Here is a 17,842-nt window from a genome sequence, read left to right on the forward strand (position 1 = left end):
CGTTTTCAGCTTGAGTGCTATATGTATTTAAATAGCTCTAGTCAAAATGCTAAATATAAATTAGTGGTTTTAAGATATAAAAATTTTTATGCTTTCAGGAGCTCAAGTTGGAGGAGAGTGGTGGTAAAAGAAAGGATGAACAGCTGTAGGTTTTGTTGTTATTTGCATTTAAAATTTTACATATAGACAGTAGAGTACACAGTTCTTAAATGAATTTTTAAGAATTGGTGAATTTTTACACACAGGTATATATGTAGTAATCACCATTATCCATCTATATAGAATATTTTAACACCCTGGAAGGCTCCTTAGAACTCCCTTTGTGTCAGTTATAACCCTCCAAGAGGTAATCACTATTCTAAGTTACATCACCATGGATTAGTTTTGCCTGTTCTTGAAGTGCATATAAATGGAATTAAACAATTGCCTCTTGTGTCTGGGTTCTTTTGCTTTTAATTATGTCTATAAGATTCATCCATATTTTATAGAGCAGTACATTAGTTAATTTTTGTTCTTTATAGTATTCCATTATATAAGTCAAGCAGAATTTATCCATTCACCTGTACATGGAGATTTGGGTTGTTTACAGTTTTTTACAAATATGACTAAAGCTGTTGAGAACTTCCTTATATTTGTCTTTTGGTGAATATATATGTACTCATTTTTCTTGGGCCATAAGGTATTACAGTATTATAAAGCTCAGAACTTTTTAAATTAACAATCAGTATGTCAAACCTACCTCACATGAAATTTTCAAGTCCACCTAAATAGACATACTCCTCTTATTTTATGATAGAAACTGGGGGGAAATGACATTGACTTCACAGTCAACTTAAGGTGATATTATGTGTCTGTTCTATAATGGCAAGAGTTGTGGATATTTTACATTCAATCATTCAGTAAACAGTAGGGCACCTTCCCAGGGGTTAGAGATACAGCTGTGAAAGACACAATCACATATCCTGCTTTCCCCAACCAATAAACAGCTCATTTGAATGTAATGTGTAGAGTGCAGATATGACGAAATGAGAATCATCAGGAGAGTTCTTAGGACAGAACATCTCATCTAAGCCTGGTTAGTCAGTGGAGGCATCTTGGAGGAAGTGACATATAAACTGGGTCCTAAAGATTGAATTTAGCTAGGTGAAGGAGGTGAGGGGGTGGGTGTTGAGAGGAGCAGTCATGAGAGTTACTAAGGCAATGTTTAAGGCTTGGAGACTTGAGAAATTTAAAGTAGCTGGTTAATCAGGAACTCAATTGTTAAGGGCCTTTTGGAGTTAAGGAGTTTTGACATCATCCTCAGGTCAGAAGGGAATCATTGATAATGCTTTTTTAATTATGGAAAATTTTAAACACATAGAATGGTAGACTAAGTCCTTATACTCAAATCCCACAGTTTTAGCAATGACCAGCTCATGGCCAGTCTTGTCGAGACCACTTCCTTCACCTCCAGGGGGTTGTTTGAAGCATATTTGAGACATCACATCATTACTGAAGATTTTTAGTGGGAGAGTGACATGATCAGTTTTGTATTTCAGAAATCACACATTCCTAGTAATTTTAACATATCTTTAAAATGCACACACCATCGTTCGGGTGCTTCTCATTTGCTCCTAGTGATAAAAGATATTTGTCTTTTCTGCATCACCATGTAATGTTTGTAGTAGTTTGCATTTTTCAGACTGTATGGAAGCAGGATTAAATGTTTAAATTATTTTATATATTTATCTTTCCATGTAGATAAGTTGGTTAATTTGCATTTAAAAATACTGTTAATGAACATATTGGCATTATAACTATAAAAATGTCATGATCAATAGAAAGGTTTGTTTCTAGGATTTAGCCTCCATAATAGCAAAGATACTAGTATTTGGAAAGTAGCATTCAGGTTTTGGTTTTACTGTGAATGTTTTTTACAGATTCAAGTTGAAGAATTTATTATTCTGCTTTTGTGGTTCAGGTTTTGTTACTTATCTATCTATTGAGATTTTACTCATTGAAGCTTACTCTGATGGTGAGAGTTAATATAGATTGCTTTTATTTTAAAGCTATTTATAGCTGTCTGTGGGCCACTAAGTTAAAAATTCCTTCCTGCAGTTAGGTTTGCTTCCTGAAGTGTTTTAATTTCTCTTTCTCTCTCTCTTTCTTTTACAGTAGCTTAGTAGATGGTAGCTACTGCAATACTTCTTTCAGATAGTAGTGCACTCGTGCATTCATTTGTTCCTTTGGTGAGAGTCGATGCTCTTAATCTAAATCGAAGTTTAGCAAACTGTGGCTGATGAAACTGCTTCTTACATTCTTTAAGGGTGTTTATACAAAAAGGGCCAATTTGCAACAGAAACTATACGTGGCCTGCAAATTTTAAATAGTGACTATCTAGTCCTTTATAGAAAAATTTGCCAACCCCTGAGCTAAATGAATAAAACTTAAATTCTTGGCGTGTGCTTCTTTTTCTTTTGGAAATGTTTCTATAAGATTCATTTTAGAATTGACATCTCAAAATTTAAAATTTTCATTGTCTTCTACAGAGAAGATGGTGAATTAGAAGATGGTGAAATAGATGATGCAGGATTTGAAGAAACACAAGAACAGGAAGCAAAAGAGGATGAAAAGCAGAAAAATGAGAAAGCCTACAGAAAATCAAGAAAAAAACATAAGAAAGAAAAAGAGAAGAAAAAATCTAAAAGAAGAAAACGTGAGAAACATAAGGTTAGTTAGAATCTATTTTTTATTCTTTTGATAAATTATAAAAAGTTATTCATAAATAAAACACTGAAAATTATAAAGTATAAATTATTTCCTATTTTCTTATAAAATACATAGATCGTATCTTTTTATGTATGTGCTTAATAAATTTTCTGAACATAATAATTAAGTGAATTATCTTAAAGACTTAAAAAAATAATCAAGGTGACTTTAATGCAAAGTAGAATAAATCTTTTCAATTGATGGAAGATTGTATGCAGGGATACTGAAAGCTTAAAGAAAGAAAGTTTCATTCTTTACAGATGTAGATAAACAGTACTGGCATTGTCCATCCATTCATTTATTCATTCATTCATAGGTATTGTCGAATACTTGCTGTGGAAATCTCTGCACTGTCTGCTGGGAGTTATTGTAATGAGTGAAACCATCTCTGCTCTTACAGAGATTACATTGGAATGGGAAGGAGAGAGGCAGGAACCAACTGAAAACAAATGCTATCAAGAGCACTGTTGAGTGCTGGGTAGAGAATAATATGGACTGGGTTGAGAAGAAGGGAAACCGATGCTGACAGAGAACTTAGAGAAGAGTTGGCAGCAGCAGTGGGGTAGTTTTTGAAATTCCCTGAATTTCCACCATTAAAACAGAGCAGCTAGTATAGCAAAACCAAAAACTCATTGGCAACGTCTACCAAAAAAGTGAAGTAACAGGTTATTTCAACAAACTTCAAAAACACAGATGGATAAGGCCAAACCACAGGCAGCAGCCAGACTAGAACAGGATCAGCAATTGTGTGTAATGAAGCAAAGGGAGGGAAAGGAACTTCCAGAAAACAAATTACCCAACAGTGTTCATTGCAAATGGATGAGTCCCCAGTGAATATGCAAAGCCTGTTGGCCAGACTGAGAAACAGCAATGGAAACTGAAGGGGCCTTGACTGGATCCCAGTTCACACAGGCATGTAAGGTGGCCATGTAAAACTGGGTGGTGCTGGGACAGTCTGGGACTGATGAACTCCTGATACTAATCAAGTGAATCTCTCCCGGGACAGAGCCCCACCCTGAGGAGGTGACTGCTGGGAGTAGCGTCCAGGTTGGGAGGACGAGAATACGAGGGCCAAGGGAGGAAATGTCAGGTGAAAATGAGGGAAGGGAGAGAGGTGGCATATATCAGAAGGCTCATGGCCGCATTCCTCGTCCTTCATACGAGCCACATGAGAAGTAAGCCTAGAGGAGTGAAGCTAGGAGGGTTTTCCTGGCTTATTCCTGTTTTTACTCACAAGCAGTAAGATTGGATCATGATCACATTCCACGTAAGTTATTATTATAAAAAAAAAGAGAGAGAGAAATGAAGAGAATGATATTCTTCCAGAAAAGAAAGAATGCCCACAAAACATATGAAAAACTTAACCTAATATTTCAAAACGATTTTAAAAAAAATAAGGAAATAATACAAACTATGGTCAAACAGCATAAACAGAATTTGGGGGAAGGAGGAGGTGGGGATCATTTGGTCATTTAGGCAAAAAGACCAAGTCACTTAATAAGGAAAGAAAGTCAGATTCATATTAAAATTTTTGATGTCAACATTTTATGCCAGAAGATAATGGAATAACATATTTGAATAAAATGTGAGCCAAGCATTTTATATCCAGGTAAATACTAACCTTCAAATATGAAGTCCTCAGAAAAACTGTATATAATAGAATTCAGGAAATATTGTTATCATGAGCCTTCCCATAGAATCTACTAGAGAACAAGTTCAACTAACCAGAATGACTGGTGGGAAGGCAAGAGTGATCTACATACACTACATATTTACTTGTAAAACTAAGACTAAATGATGGACATAAGGGGGGAAGAATATTATGGATCAAAACATTACAGCTGTAAAAAAAAAAAGTCAGGAAAAGCTGAAGAATATGTGGTAAGCAGGATAAGCTTATTGGTTACTTTATAGTTGTTAACTAAAAAATAAAATTCAAATTATATTTGAATAAAAAATACACTTCAAATTATTATCCTGGGAATGAAAGAGAGGAAGTGGAAGAAAAGGTTCCTGCCTAATTTCAATATTGGTCCCACTGGGAAACTAATAATATGCAAAGAATGGACGGGGACTAAGGTTACTGGGAAAAGGCAGTATGGAAGAAATAATTGAAACAAAAATACAGATCTTTCTAAATACCAGAAGATGTATTCCCCAACAATTCAAAATCCAACTCTAAGCTACAAACAAGAGAAAGATGTAAAAAACGAGTAAAGCTATACCAGGCAAATGTCCTTCTACCATAAAAGCATCAAGAGCTTAATTTAGTTCCGCACATTTTTACCGAGTCTGTTCTAGACATCCATGCTGGGAATGTAAGGACGATAAAATACAGAGCCAGTGTCTTCACTGGAAGAACTTAAAGAATTTTTTTAAAGAGGGTACTCAACCTGGGAAGGTGATGACTTTGACTAGGTATTTTGACTAGATTTGATGATTTTTTTTTATTTTTTAGAAATTGCATTCATACTTGAAAAGCTTATTCTTGATATTTGTCAATCACTATCAATTACTTGTGGTGTGAATTTCACCGTTCAATTTGTGGGTTGAATTTACTTTATAGTTTGGAATGTTTTGGTATCTTTTAGAGTTTAGAGTACTTATACAATAGATTAAGAGCTCTGAAGCCATTTTAGGTAAGGATTAATTCATACTCTACTCGTGTTCTAGGACCCTTTTTGGTGTTGAGGAACCAATTTTATTTCCTTTAAGATTAACTTAAATTTAAGATCACTTTAGATCACAGAGGTGCAGTATTTTCTATTTGAAATCCTTGGGCCAAAGGGATGATGAGGAAAATGCTGCCATAAAGTCCCTGAAAAAAGAGGAAGGTGTACTTTTTCTTAGAAAATTTTAGTGACATTAGGGTAGAGGAGGTCTTTGGAGCAAGGATTTTTCAGTTAATACTTCAGAACCTACTAGGATAGTATAATCTGTTGGTTGGCACCTCTGGCTGAAACAAGCTTATCTAGTTACTAGTTAAATTTTCTTCCATTTGTAAATGTGACATATTTGGTTTTTCCTTCTTTTAGCATAATTCTCCATCCAGTGATGATAGTTCAGACTACAGCCTTGATTCAGATGTTGAACACTCAGAAAGCTCCCACAAAAAAAGAACTGGTTTCTACAGGGATTATGACATTCCATTTCCTCAGGTATTGCCTTTATTTTTATTGTCATAAAATATACATAACATACAACTAACCGTTATAACTATTTTTCTCTTTATTTCTTTTTTAAAAAGTTGACATACGGTTGACCTACAACACTATGTTACTTGCAGATGCATAACATAGGATTCAGTATTTCTGTATGTAACAAAATGATTACCATGATAAGTCTGGTAACCATCTGTCACCTTACCAGGTTATTACAGTATGATTGACTATATTCCTCATGTTGTACATTTTATCCCTGTGACTCATGTATTTTATAATTGGAAGTTTATACCTTTTAATCTCCTCACCTATTTCATCAATTCTCCATTCTTTTCTGGCAGTCGCCTGCTTGTTCTCTGTGTCTGTGAATCTGTTTCTGTTTTGTTATGTTTGCTCATTTGTTTTGTCTTTTAGATTCCACATATAAATGAGATAGTACGGTATTTATCTTTTCCTGCCTGACTTATTTCATTTAGCATAATACCTTCTAGGTCCATCCATGTTGTCGAAAATGGCAAGATTTCATTCTTTTTTATTGCTGAGTAATATTCCATTGTATGTATACTACATCTTCTTTATCCATTCATCTATTGATGGACACTAAGATTGTTTCCATACCTTGGCCATTGTAATTAATTCAGCAGTGAACACAGGGGTGTGTCTGTCTTTTCAAATTAGTGTTTTTGTTTTCTTCAGAAAAATACCCAGAAGTGAAATTGCTGGCTCATACCGTAATTCTAGTTTTAATTTTTTGCAGAACCTCCATACTGTTTTTCATAGTGGCTGCACCAATTTACATTATTTACATTGTTGTTGCCACCAACAGTGCCCAGAGATTCCCTTTTCTCCACATCCTTGGCAACACTTGTATTTTCTTGTCTTCTTGATAATAGCCATTCTGACCGGTGCAAGGTGGTATTTCACTGTAGTTTTAATTTGCATTTCCCTAATGATTACTGATGTTGAGCATCTTTTCATGTGTCTGTTGGCCATTTGTCTTCTTTGAGAAAATGTCTCTTCACTATTTTCACCATTTTAAAATATATAATTCAGTGACATTAAGTTTATTCACAGTGTTGTCCAGCCATCACCTCTAGGGGTTAGGGGTTCAGCATGAATTTTTACCATCTGTCTCTTTAAGTGCAAGCATTATTTGAAGTGTTTTAAGCAGAAAATATTTTAAAGCAACATGATATACTTTATATCTTTCTTAAGTCTGTTGTGCTGTATGAACGAAGTCTTTGATTTTGTGCTAGAAAAATCATGATGCTCTCAGGAGCACTGAAGAGTATTCAGGTCAGTGTGCATGTATCTGAAAAATCCCAGACTTCCTGAGTCCTGGTTTCTGCCAATCTGTCTGTATGCTTGTCTACAAGAGCTCTGTTCTTTCATCTAATTTGGTGTTCCTAATCTCCTGTGAGTTTAGAAACCAAATTACTGTGTCTGTTAAAGTTCTTATTAAGTTGCTATTTCTGTTGCCTTCTTTATAGTTGAGGTTGCTCAGTAAATGACCATTGAATAAATAAGGTTTCATTAAAATCTCTTTTAAAATTTGAAAAGAATTCTACTTTGCTTACTAATTTTATCTAGTTAAGTGCATATGAGAATGTGTATGTGTATGTATGTATGTTTACACATACTTATTGTGTCTAGTGATTTTGGAGTGAATGATGCTGCCATTTCTTAGAACATTTTAAAAGCTATTCATTAAATTATTTTTTTACCACTAATGACAAAATTTAAATCAGTTCAATTCAACAAAAACTGATGTAATATCTAAATTTCATCATTTGCAGTTAGGATTTTTTTTTTTTTTTTTTTTTTAGAAATAGTTAGAAGTCTTTTGGAGACTCTTCCAATGAATGAAAACATGCTCAGGATGGGCATGACTATTTTAGATAACAAGGCGTCTGAAAATATCAAAAGCAATGAGATTCATAAGTAACAGTCACTAAAAGTAATTCCAAAAGACAAGATACAGAATATTTAAAACAGTGACAGAAGTACTGTAATAAATGCAAAGCCTTCTGTGGGGGCTACTGTGAGGGACACAACCAACTCATTTGTATAAACAATAGCACATTTGTTTTAAGTAACTCATGTTTTCTTAAACATTATAGTTACTGTCATTATGTTAACTATTCTTTATCCCTATAGACACAGTGTAATTATTTTTGTTTCAAAAATTCAGTTAAAGAAATTTTTAAAAGGGATGATTTTTTTATATTTACCCACATTTCATTTACAGTCCTCCTTGTTCCTTTATGTACATGTGAGTTTCAATCAGGTATCATTTTCTTTTAACCTGAAGTATGTCTAGTCTTTATTCAACATTTCTTGTGGTGAAGACTTACTGTCAGTGAATTCTCTCAACTTTTATTTATTGGGAGATTGATTTTTTTCATTCTTATTTTTAATAAATTTTTATTTTGTCATACTGATTTACAGGAAAGTTCCAAGAATGGTGCAAAGAACTCATGTATCTTGCACGCAGACTCCCCAGTTGCTGACATGTTACTGCATATGCTTTGCTTTTTCTTTTCTCTCTTCTCTCATCTTTTCGGGGAGATCTAATGTGCCTTTAAACTTATCTATGAATTCTTAATTTCAGCTTTTATATTTTTCACATCTATAAATTTATTTTGATTCTTTTTCAGATCTTCAAGGTAATTTTTGTAGTTTCTAGTTCCCTGCTGAAATTTTCCTAATGTCTTAAAAATAGCAAGCACAGATAATTTTAAGTCTGTCCCATGAATTCCAGTATCTAGTGGGTGTATTTCTGTTACCTGTTGCTTTTGCTGGGTCTCTTTCATGTGGTTTTGTCTCACATGCCTCGTTTGCCTGGGTTTTTTTGTTTGTTTGTTTTTGTATTGTGCACTGAGCATTGTATTCACAGAATGTAGTGTATTTTATAGAAATAATTTGAGGTCTAGAACAGTGTTCATTTCCTCCGAAGAGGATTTTCACTTGCTCTTGTCAGATTTCTAATGACTCTTACAAGCTTTGTTCTAGTTTCAAGATTTGAGATTTTTCTAGGCTACCCAGATAACTTAAGATTGGACTGCAGCCTCTGATTCAGGTTTTGAGATTCCCTCAAAATTGGCGGGTGGGGGTTACTAAGACTTCCATTTTTTCCAGACTGGACTTCTCCTTTTGTTCCCGAAGATTAAAGGGATAGTCAGAAGTGCTGTTGAACCTTTCAGCTGATGTTTCATGATGGGCTGATGCTTTCAGAGCAAAAACAGCTCCAGATACTACTCACTTCTGGGCATTTTCATCTCCAGAGTGATGGTCCTATAATCCTTCACTAGTTTGTTAGCTCTCTGAAGTCTACAGAGGGCTTGAAAAAAAAATATTTGTCTTATCTTTCCTACTTTTTTCAGGAGGAAGACTGATCTGATTATCTAGTCTGCCATTAGGAGCAGAGGAAGTTCAGTATCATTTCCTTCACATACGCTTTAGAGTTTACCCTAAGTACATCCTAAAAAACCCATTTAACTAGATAACAGGTATCTGCTATAAAAAACTTATACAGTTACAGGCCCACAGCAGAATATAGTATAAACATCTAGCTATTAAATTAGAGGACTTAATCTGCCTTCCTTTTTCCTCATCCTTGTTCAGGGTCTCCTATTCCCTTATTTCGTGTTTACAGTGATCGCCATAGGGCCTGTTCCTGTGTTACAGAACCCAAATCTGCCCCCACAGATATTCTAGCAGCATATATAGCTTAATAATCAGTAACGTGATGGGAGAAACTATATCCTTTGGTAGAATTTTTATAGTCTTTTTCATTTCTTTTATCTTTAGGAGGGCTTTTAAAAATATTTACTAGATCCTTGCTGGTGAGTATATTTTGTTCATTCCAAATGATGAGCATGTGCGGTTTGAGGTGATAGGAGAACCGGGGCTGCTGTGTAACCAGTCATTCATTTAGTGCTTCCTGGAGAGCTTGCACTGCGTGGTTGGTGCCCTGCTTCAAACACGAAGCACTCCAGCAGGCCACGTTAGAGTCTGTCACTGCAGAAGGGGTCCTGGGATGGAAGGTTTGCATCACTGGAGAACTACTAGGATTATTTGCAGTTGGGAAAACTACGGAAGGGTAAATTGAAAATTTAGGATAATTCTGTTTAAAAAAGTAGAAATTATGGAGATTATTTTCGTAAAGGCTGTGAAAAATCAGAGAATTGAATTAACATTAATTAAAAGCTTTTGTGAAAGGCATCTAACCTCTGAAGGAGAGTTCATACTCACTCAGCAGAGTAATCTGTAATCATAAAGCATTAACATGTATCACTGAAGAACTAATATAATCATATTTTTATAAAGGGAAATGTAAGTACCATTCAACTAATTAATCTTCAACTTAATCAAAGCATTATTTCTTGTTTTATTTTCATAGTGGCTTTTTAAGAAATGTCAGAAACACTGCCTTTTGGCTACAGTTGTAAATCCCTTTGTGGATTTCTGAAGTGCTAGACTGAGAACAGTATATAAACGTGAAAAATACTGCTTAAAACAAGACAAAAATCTAATACAAATTTTGTCTTCAAAATTTTAAATTGATGAGCTAATTGATTTTGTTGATTGCTTTAGTTATATACTTTATCTCTATTTTAAAATTACTGAAAAGTACTTGTATTTCTCTGCATTCTATTAAAAAACACGTAGTCTCATGTTGGTACCGTGCCAGGGCAGCATTTTTGCATCACATTTAAAATGTGCTAAACTGAAAATGAGTCATGGTCTGGGGTTTTCTAGATCCTCAAGTTGTAATTATGTGCAATTTTTTCTTGCTTTCTTATAAGAAAAATTGACAAAATATATGATGGAACTAACAAAAACATTTCAGTTAATAGAGGTGTACTTGAATACTATCATTAAATAAACTTCTAGGACTAAAATGTATTTATTTTTACATGCTTTACTAAAAGCAATAAAATTAATAATGTATATTCCAATAAATAGTTTTTAATGAGCAATTTATTCACTAGATTTTTTTTTACTATTGGGGAACCTACTTTTTCTATTAGACCTCAAATATAAACATTTTCTTTTTGTAAATTTGTCCATATGTATAGTTTTTTAAATGAAATATAATATGCTTAAATATGTCACTTGGGAATTTTTCAACGTTAGGAGAATATATATATTTTCTACCCTCCCTCCAAGCTATTTTACTGTCATTTCTTTATTTTCAAAAAAGCCTCTTCAGTGTTTTTGGAGAAGGAATTCATGTATGATGGTATGGATCTTTTTAAGGATTCCTGTGCATACAAACATGGGACATTGAAAACAAAAAGTGAATAAGACATACTCACCGGCAAGGATCTATGAACATTATAATGTTAAATAACCCAGAGTAGCATTTAGCTTTTTGAACTTAGTTTTAAATAGTGTCATAGTAAGTTTTAACCAAGAGGCAGAGCTAATAACTATGTTTGCCTCTTCTTTCTCCCAGCTTTCTGGGGGAAGAAAGATGTCCTGTGTTACTGTCAATTCCTGTATGTAACTGAAAAATCTTGATAATGATTATTCATTTTCACTTAGCATGGACATATATCAGGAAGCTACATGACATCAAAGAAGAGTCAACACAACAGAAAATTTAGAAGTAAAGACTATGATGAGTACAGCACCTACAGCGACGACAACTTTGGTACCTACAGCGACGACAACTTTGGTACCTACAGTCAGGAAGCAGAGGGAGACTTTGCCAGTCAGCTGAAACAATACAGGCAAACTAAAGAAACCTCAAGTACTGCTTTAGGATCATCATTTTCCAAAGAGCCAGGGAAAAAACAAAGATTGAAAGGAATTCATCAAGGTAAGTTTGAAGTTGTCAATTTGCTTTGAATAATGAGAACCTTATATAACAGGTAGCTATGGAGTAATAAGTTAAATTTCTTAGCCCTTTCTCGTGATCAGCTTATTGTTGTGGTTCCTAAATTTGTTTTTATTTATTTTGTCCTTGAGGACAGAAATCTACAACTATTTCTATCGGCATGATATCTTAATATTTGAATTTAAAAGATTTCCTAATATTTTAAAAGTATGTAAAAATATAAAACAACTTTCCTGTTGTGTTTTTCCCCTCCCTTCCATATGATATCTGTACACTGAAAAAACATAACCTACCTTTTTCTGTTGTCTCTGTTACTCTGTATTACTTTATATTTTAGACCTGTAAGGGCAGAATTCTGGGAAGCTATTCTTTTACTAGGCTTAAAGTATAGCAATCATCTTTGCTATGCAAATGTACTTAGGATTGTGGACATCTTTCAAGATTGGAAATAAGAACATAATCTAAAAAATTTCTGGAGTGATCACCTTTTCATCTGCTATGTTGAGGTACCTCGTCCCTGGAGAGACCAGGGCAAGTTACCATAGAACTTATTGGTCAGATCAGGGTCAAATCAACCTTAAGAATTGTCCAGTCAATAAGTCTGCTTCAGGAAAACTGGAGTAGATGAGGCTGAGATGAAGTAGTGAGCATCCAAACCCTAAATAACTATCCTTTAGTTATCATTTAAAAAAGGAATCACTTATGAGTAAATTTGGTTATTTCTATGGCCTTATTTTTTCTTGATTTCCTAGCAGAATTCCTTTGAAAAATTTGTTGAACTAAAGAGAAAGGAATTTGTCTATGCATATGCTATTGTAATTAGTATGTTTGTTCCTGAAGTCTAGACATAGTGGTGTCAGGGGTCATTCCAGTTGGGGAATAAGGGCAATGGAGAGGACTGTTCATCCCTTCCCACTGGGGTTTTGCCTTTCAAGCGCTTCCTGTTTGTTCTGTTAAATAACTGAGTATTGTATTTTATTTTGACTTTTATTTCTTCCCCCTGAATTATGAAAGTAATATATGGTCAAATGCAGAAAACTTTTCTATGTGTAGAAAAGATAACCCAGCAAAGATCAAAGATAAAACAAAAGCAACTTGAATACCTACACCCAGAGACAATTACTATTAATATTTTTGGTATATTCTTCTAGAATTTTTTGACAATTATTTCAAAAAAATTATACATACTGTTGTAAGTTGTTTTTTTATCCTTAATTATGAATTGTATCTTAGTCACTCTTATGTTAATGAGTAGATTTAAATGCCATGTATATCCTTGTTCCTTACCTTCCTTATGTTGTTAACATCCCTCAAAAAACAAAAAAATAAAAAGCAGTACCCAGGAAGTAAAAGGTAAAGATTGAATTAATTTTTTTCTTTGAATTTAGAGGGGAAAAAATGCACAGTGCACAGTACATTATAGACTTATTTTAAATATGCTATTCCCTATAAACTAATAGATTGATGTACTGTTTTCTATGATATCTGAAGTACACTTTAACTTTTTTAGGTATTGAACAGAGGGTTAAAAGTTATAATATTGGTCGTGGACGCGGTTTGCCGAAGAAAATCAAACGCAAAGACCGTGGGGGAAGAACCAATAAAGGGCCTAGTATGTTTCAGGATGACTTTCAAGAGGTACTGGGAATTTATATATGATGAGGAGAGAAGCTTTTCCATCCTTTAACCTATTTGACTGCAAATAAAGCATTGTGATTATTTTTCTAAGCATTGTGACTTTAATGCTGCTTTCCTAGTAAATAAAAAATTTCAGTTCAGATCAAATAGATACATTCCCAAAAATGAAGTACTGTTTTAATTAGTTATGATACTAGTATAGAGATGTCAGTTTAGGTGACCTTGAAATAAAATCGATACGTCTGAAAGCACCTCAAAGTAAAATTGATGTATCTGAAAGCAAAAGTGTGTGCTCTATTAGTTCTCTGTTGAGCTCTCCTTTCCTAGGAGTCATCTCCTCTAAACGCAAATGGCAATGAAATGCTCATAGCTCAGTGTGTGGCAGGGCCAAGAAGGGAGATGGTGGTAACTTCACCTACTTTATTAGCGTTGAAAGCTTTGAAAGAGAAGAAAAGGAGATGTAAATGGTTGGAAAGATGAATTTATGAACCATATGTGTAGTAGATATTGAGTAAATATACGGAGCACTGAACTCTAAACAAGTACATTTCAGCCTGGTAGCCACTTTCGGGATTAGAGTGATCCAGTTCCTGCATTCTGCCACTGTTCCAGTAAGATTTGATTGAATTATATAGAGCAAGGTTGGGTTATCAAAAGCTGCAACCTTGATAGATAGAAAAGGGATAACGTACTATAACTGGAAAATGCTTAGTTTTCTGATCTCTGGGTTTAAAGATAATGGGCAACAATTTCTTAATATGTATTCCTTAGTACACTGTTGAGGAAGTTGTCAACAGGTATGACCTAAAAAAAGAAGTTCAGGCCCAAATAAATTTCTGAAACCTAGGACATGCTATTCTACTCTTGGGGATTCTCAGTCAACAGTATATTAAAGGCTCTGAGCAGGTTAGGCATAAAGAAGCCCATTTTACTTTTTTCAGCCCATAATTTTCAAAATTTACTTGATCATGAACTGTTTTGGTTTTGGTTTTTTTTTTTAAACCCCTGCACACCTGTTAACATTCACTCTTAACTCAGTATTGCCATGGAATAGCTTTGGAAACAATCTTAAAATTTCTGGGTTATTATGCTTGCCTGTCCACCTTCCTAGGCACCTGTAGAATGTGCTGCTTTCACTAGACCAAATTAATGTGAATGTTTTCTAAGTAAGCCTCCTCCTTTCTTCAATACTTAACATCCTACATGTGAAAAAATAATTAGCTTCCAAGAAAGTGTGGCTTTGAGCAAGTTACAACCTATCTCTGAGCATCAATTTGCTTACTCTGTAAAATAAAAGTACATATTAAATTAATTCTAAGGGTGCCTTCAAGCACTAGCATTTTAAATATTTACAGATCTGGGCCGCAACTAAAAGATTTCTTTATCATGTAATAGAAAATTGGAATAAATTCTTTTGCATTTATCAGGTGTAACATATTTTTCCTTTACTTATCAAGATTAAAATGTTATCGATAGTAAGTCAGTTTGTTGGCTCTCATGAGAGATTTCTTCTTACGATTCCAGAAATAAGCAGGAGAGTGCCAGAGGAAGCAGCTCATGTTCAGGAGTGGTTTGGGGTAGAGTGGACACGCTAGAGTGGCCAACATAGATCCATTTCCACCCTGGCCTTTTCGAGGAGTGTAAGGTCCTCCGAAGGCCAGATAAATTCAGGGATACCTACATGTCCCCACTAATTTTCTTGAAAACTTGTCACAGAACAAACAAACTTTTGATGGATTTTAAAGACTTATTCATTCTGTTAGCCATAAAACTCCTAAAGTTATTAGTCTTTATAGTAGCTATTAAATTTTCTGTAAATACATACTCTTTTCCTGGTAGAGCCTTTAATTTCTTCTTCCCTGTAGTATATGCCAGAAGTCTTTTATGCTCTTGTTCCTTACAGCAGTACAATATTAAAAGTAAATAAATTTTAAAATGTCGAAGTAGGTAGTTTGGTTTTCCCTCCCTTCATCTTTTCCTTCTCTTCCTCTGTCTTGAATTGTGTTTTCTTTGAGACAGTGTGATACAGTGCAAAGAATTCTGTCTTGACTCTACTAACATACCCGTAAACTTTGACAAGTCACTAATCTTCAGTTTTCATATTTGTCCAATGAAGGTGATGAACTAGATTACTTCTGTGGTTCTTCCAGCTCTTACATTATGAGAGATACTAAAGATGCGGGGCATTTGTGGTTCTTCTATGGGCTCAAGCTTAAAAGATCAAATCTTCCAGGCACTTTATTTTGTCCTGAAATTCTATGTGTTAAATTTGCTTTAGATTTTCTAGAATACTTTGATTATAGCCAGGTTTCCCATAGTTATGGATATTAAGATACTTACTACTCATTTAAATAGAACTAACTGAAGGACAAAACAAAACAAAACAAAAAAACCCCCATAATCGTCTACTAAAACAATGAGGCACGCCATTAGAAAGTAACATAGAAAGAGTGAGCTATTAATGAAACATAGGTACAACTTGGTGCATTTTTCAAGCTTTGGGGTTTTTTTTGTGTGATTACCTAGTATTTTTACTTTTTAATTTCAGAGTTATTATCCTCAAGTTGCCTCACTGACTTTGTGTAATGCACTCCCTTTGGCTGCCTATTTTATTACAGCCCACAATTCTTTGTACAGGAGGCAAGTGTGAGCTGGTTATTTATATCTACTTGTTCTAAATGAGCCTAAAAATAGAAAATGTTTGTAAGTCAAATTTACGTAGATTTAAGACATTTTAAATGATCCTTTCAGAGTAGAGTATAAGCAGTTTCACTGTGTTTTCCTGGAACAATATGGGCATACGTATATTTTTTAGAAGAACTTCTAAGATTATCTTTTTCTGGTATTCTTGTACTTCTTCCCCAAGAATTCTTGTAGTAAAATGTATATTTCAGTTGTGAGCACTGAGGATCAGATTTAAGTTTAGCCATCTGTTACCTCAAGGGTTCGCCGTGAGGCAGTTTCCTATTTTCAGTAGATTGTGCTTTGTTCTCCATCTTCTAGCAAATTGAGAGAAAAGGGAAAACTGATATCAGATCAGAAGAACAAATTGTTACTAAGCTTCTACAGTGTGCAAGGCATTGTGCATGCTGGGTGCTTGAAACACAGTGCTGTTTTATAGGGCTCATGAGTGGCAGTCCTTAGCTTGACTAAGCGTCATACTCTCTTGTTAGTCAATCTCTTTATACTTGTAGCAAGAGTTGAATAGGGGACTGAGGAGAAGAGCTAAAGAAAGCAAGTAGGGCTGCGGGACTTTCTACCATACACTACTTTTTTTTTTAATTGAAAAATTAAAGGTAATACTCTTCCTCTTTTTTTTTTTTCCCTAGAGAGTGCAAAATAACCACACATGCAAGCAGTCTATAATTTTTCAGAGATCCATCTAGAGACATACACTAAGTGTGGGGGATAATCTTTTAGTCTTTTTTCTTTGCCTTTATTATTTATAAACTAAGATCACTTTTTCACTTAGTGAAGTATTGTGAACATTTTCTTATGTTCCCAAATTGTCTTTCCATCCTATGATTTTTAATGACTATGTAGTATTCTACCACCTAAATGTATCATAATGTGTTTAACTATTCTCCTAGTTATGGATGTGTAGAGTATTTCTAGACTTTTTGTTTGACTTGTAAATAATTCTGCAGTAGTTATTTTTATGAATAAATCACTGTATACCTTCTGGATAATTTCTTTTGAATAATCCTGAAAAGTACAAACTCTGTGTCAAACAATATGGATATTTTAAATCTTCTATCAACAGTACATGAGAGTGCATATCTTTTACATTTTCCAAAACTGAGTATTATTTTTAATTTTTAAATGTTTCATAATTTTATTTTGAAAAATGTAGTTATGTGTCCTCATTAAATTAGAAATAGAGTTCTTTGCAAGTGCTCATAGCAATAAGCAGTTTGCCAGAGGGATCTCTCTCTCCAAATAAATGAATAGCATCAGCACTTCCAGTCTTGACTGCTTTTAACTATCAGTGTGTACTGCTTTCCAGATCCATGTGACTATACATTTTAATACTGATTTAATATTTCATATGTTGCATTTAAATAATTTTTTTCTTACAGTATAGTAAACCAGGAAAGAAATGGAAGGTTATGACTCAGGAATTTATTAACCAGCACACAGTGGAACATAAAGGAAAACAAATCTGTAAATACTTTCTGGAAGGGAGATGTATTAAGGTAAATTTATGGGGGTATCATAAATCATTTTTTAAAATGATCTAAAATAATCTTCTAAAATAATTTTAAAATTTAAAGTCATTGGAGGGTGGTTAGTTTTTCATTTCTCATATAGTTGTAATAAAATTGGTTCTTCAAAATGTATCTTGCATGGAAATATTGTATACCAGAACTGATTTAATTCTATTCTGGAACAATAATAGAATTTTTTAAAATCAGATTATATTGAACAAACACATGATGCTGACTCTGTG

At 34.0% G+C, this 17,842-nt stretch overlaps 1 protein-coding gene across 3 annotated transcripts in view; it reads left to right on the forward strand.

Moving 5' to 3' along the window:
• The window catches only part of ZC3H6 (zinc finger CCCH-type containing 6), a 52,689-nt gene that overhangs the window by 16,250 nt on the left and 18,597 nt on the right, over positions 1–17,842 (forward strand). For all 3 annotated transcript variants that reach the window (XM_074354676.1, XM_074354675.1, XM_010958987.3), the window contains exons 2-6: positions 2,529–2,709; positions 5,784–5,906; positions 11,460–11,736; positions 13,265–13,392; positions 17,472–17,588. In XM_074354676.1, the coding sequence (XP_074210777.1) occupies positions 2,529–2,709; positions 5,784–5,906; positions 11,460–11,736; positions 13,265–13,392; positions 17,472–17,588 (826 nt within the window). The remainder of the gene's footprint in view (positions 1–2,528; positions 2,710–5,783; positions 5,907–11,459; positions 11,737–13,264; positions 13,393–17,471; positions 17,589–17,842) is intronic.

The sequence above is a fragment of the Camelus bactrianus genome, chromosome 28 (assembly GCF_048773025.1).
Source record: "Camelus bactrianus isolate YW-2024 breed Bactrian camel chromosome 28, ASM4877302v1, whole genome shotgun sequence".
Classification (NCBI taxonomy): domain Eukaryota; kingdom Metazoa; phylum Chordata; class Mammalia; order Artiodactyla; family Camelidae; genus Camelus; species Camelus bactrianus.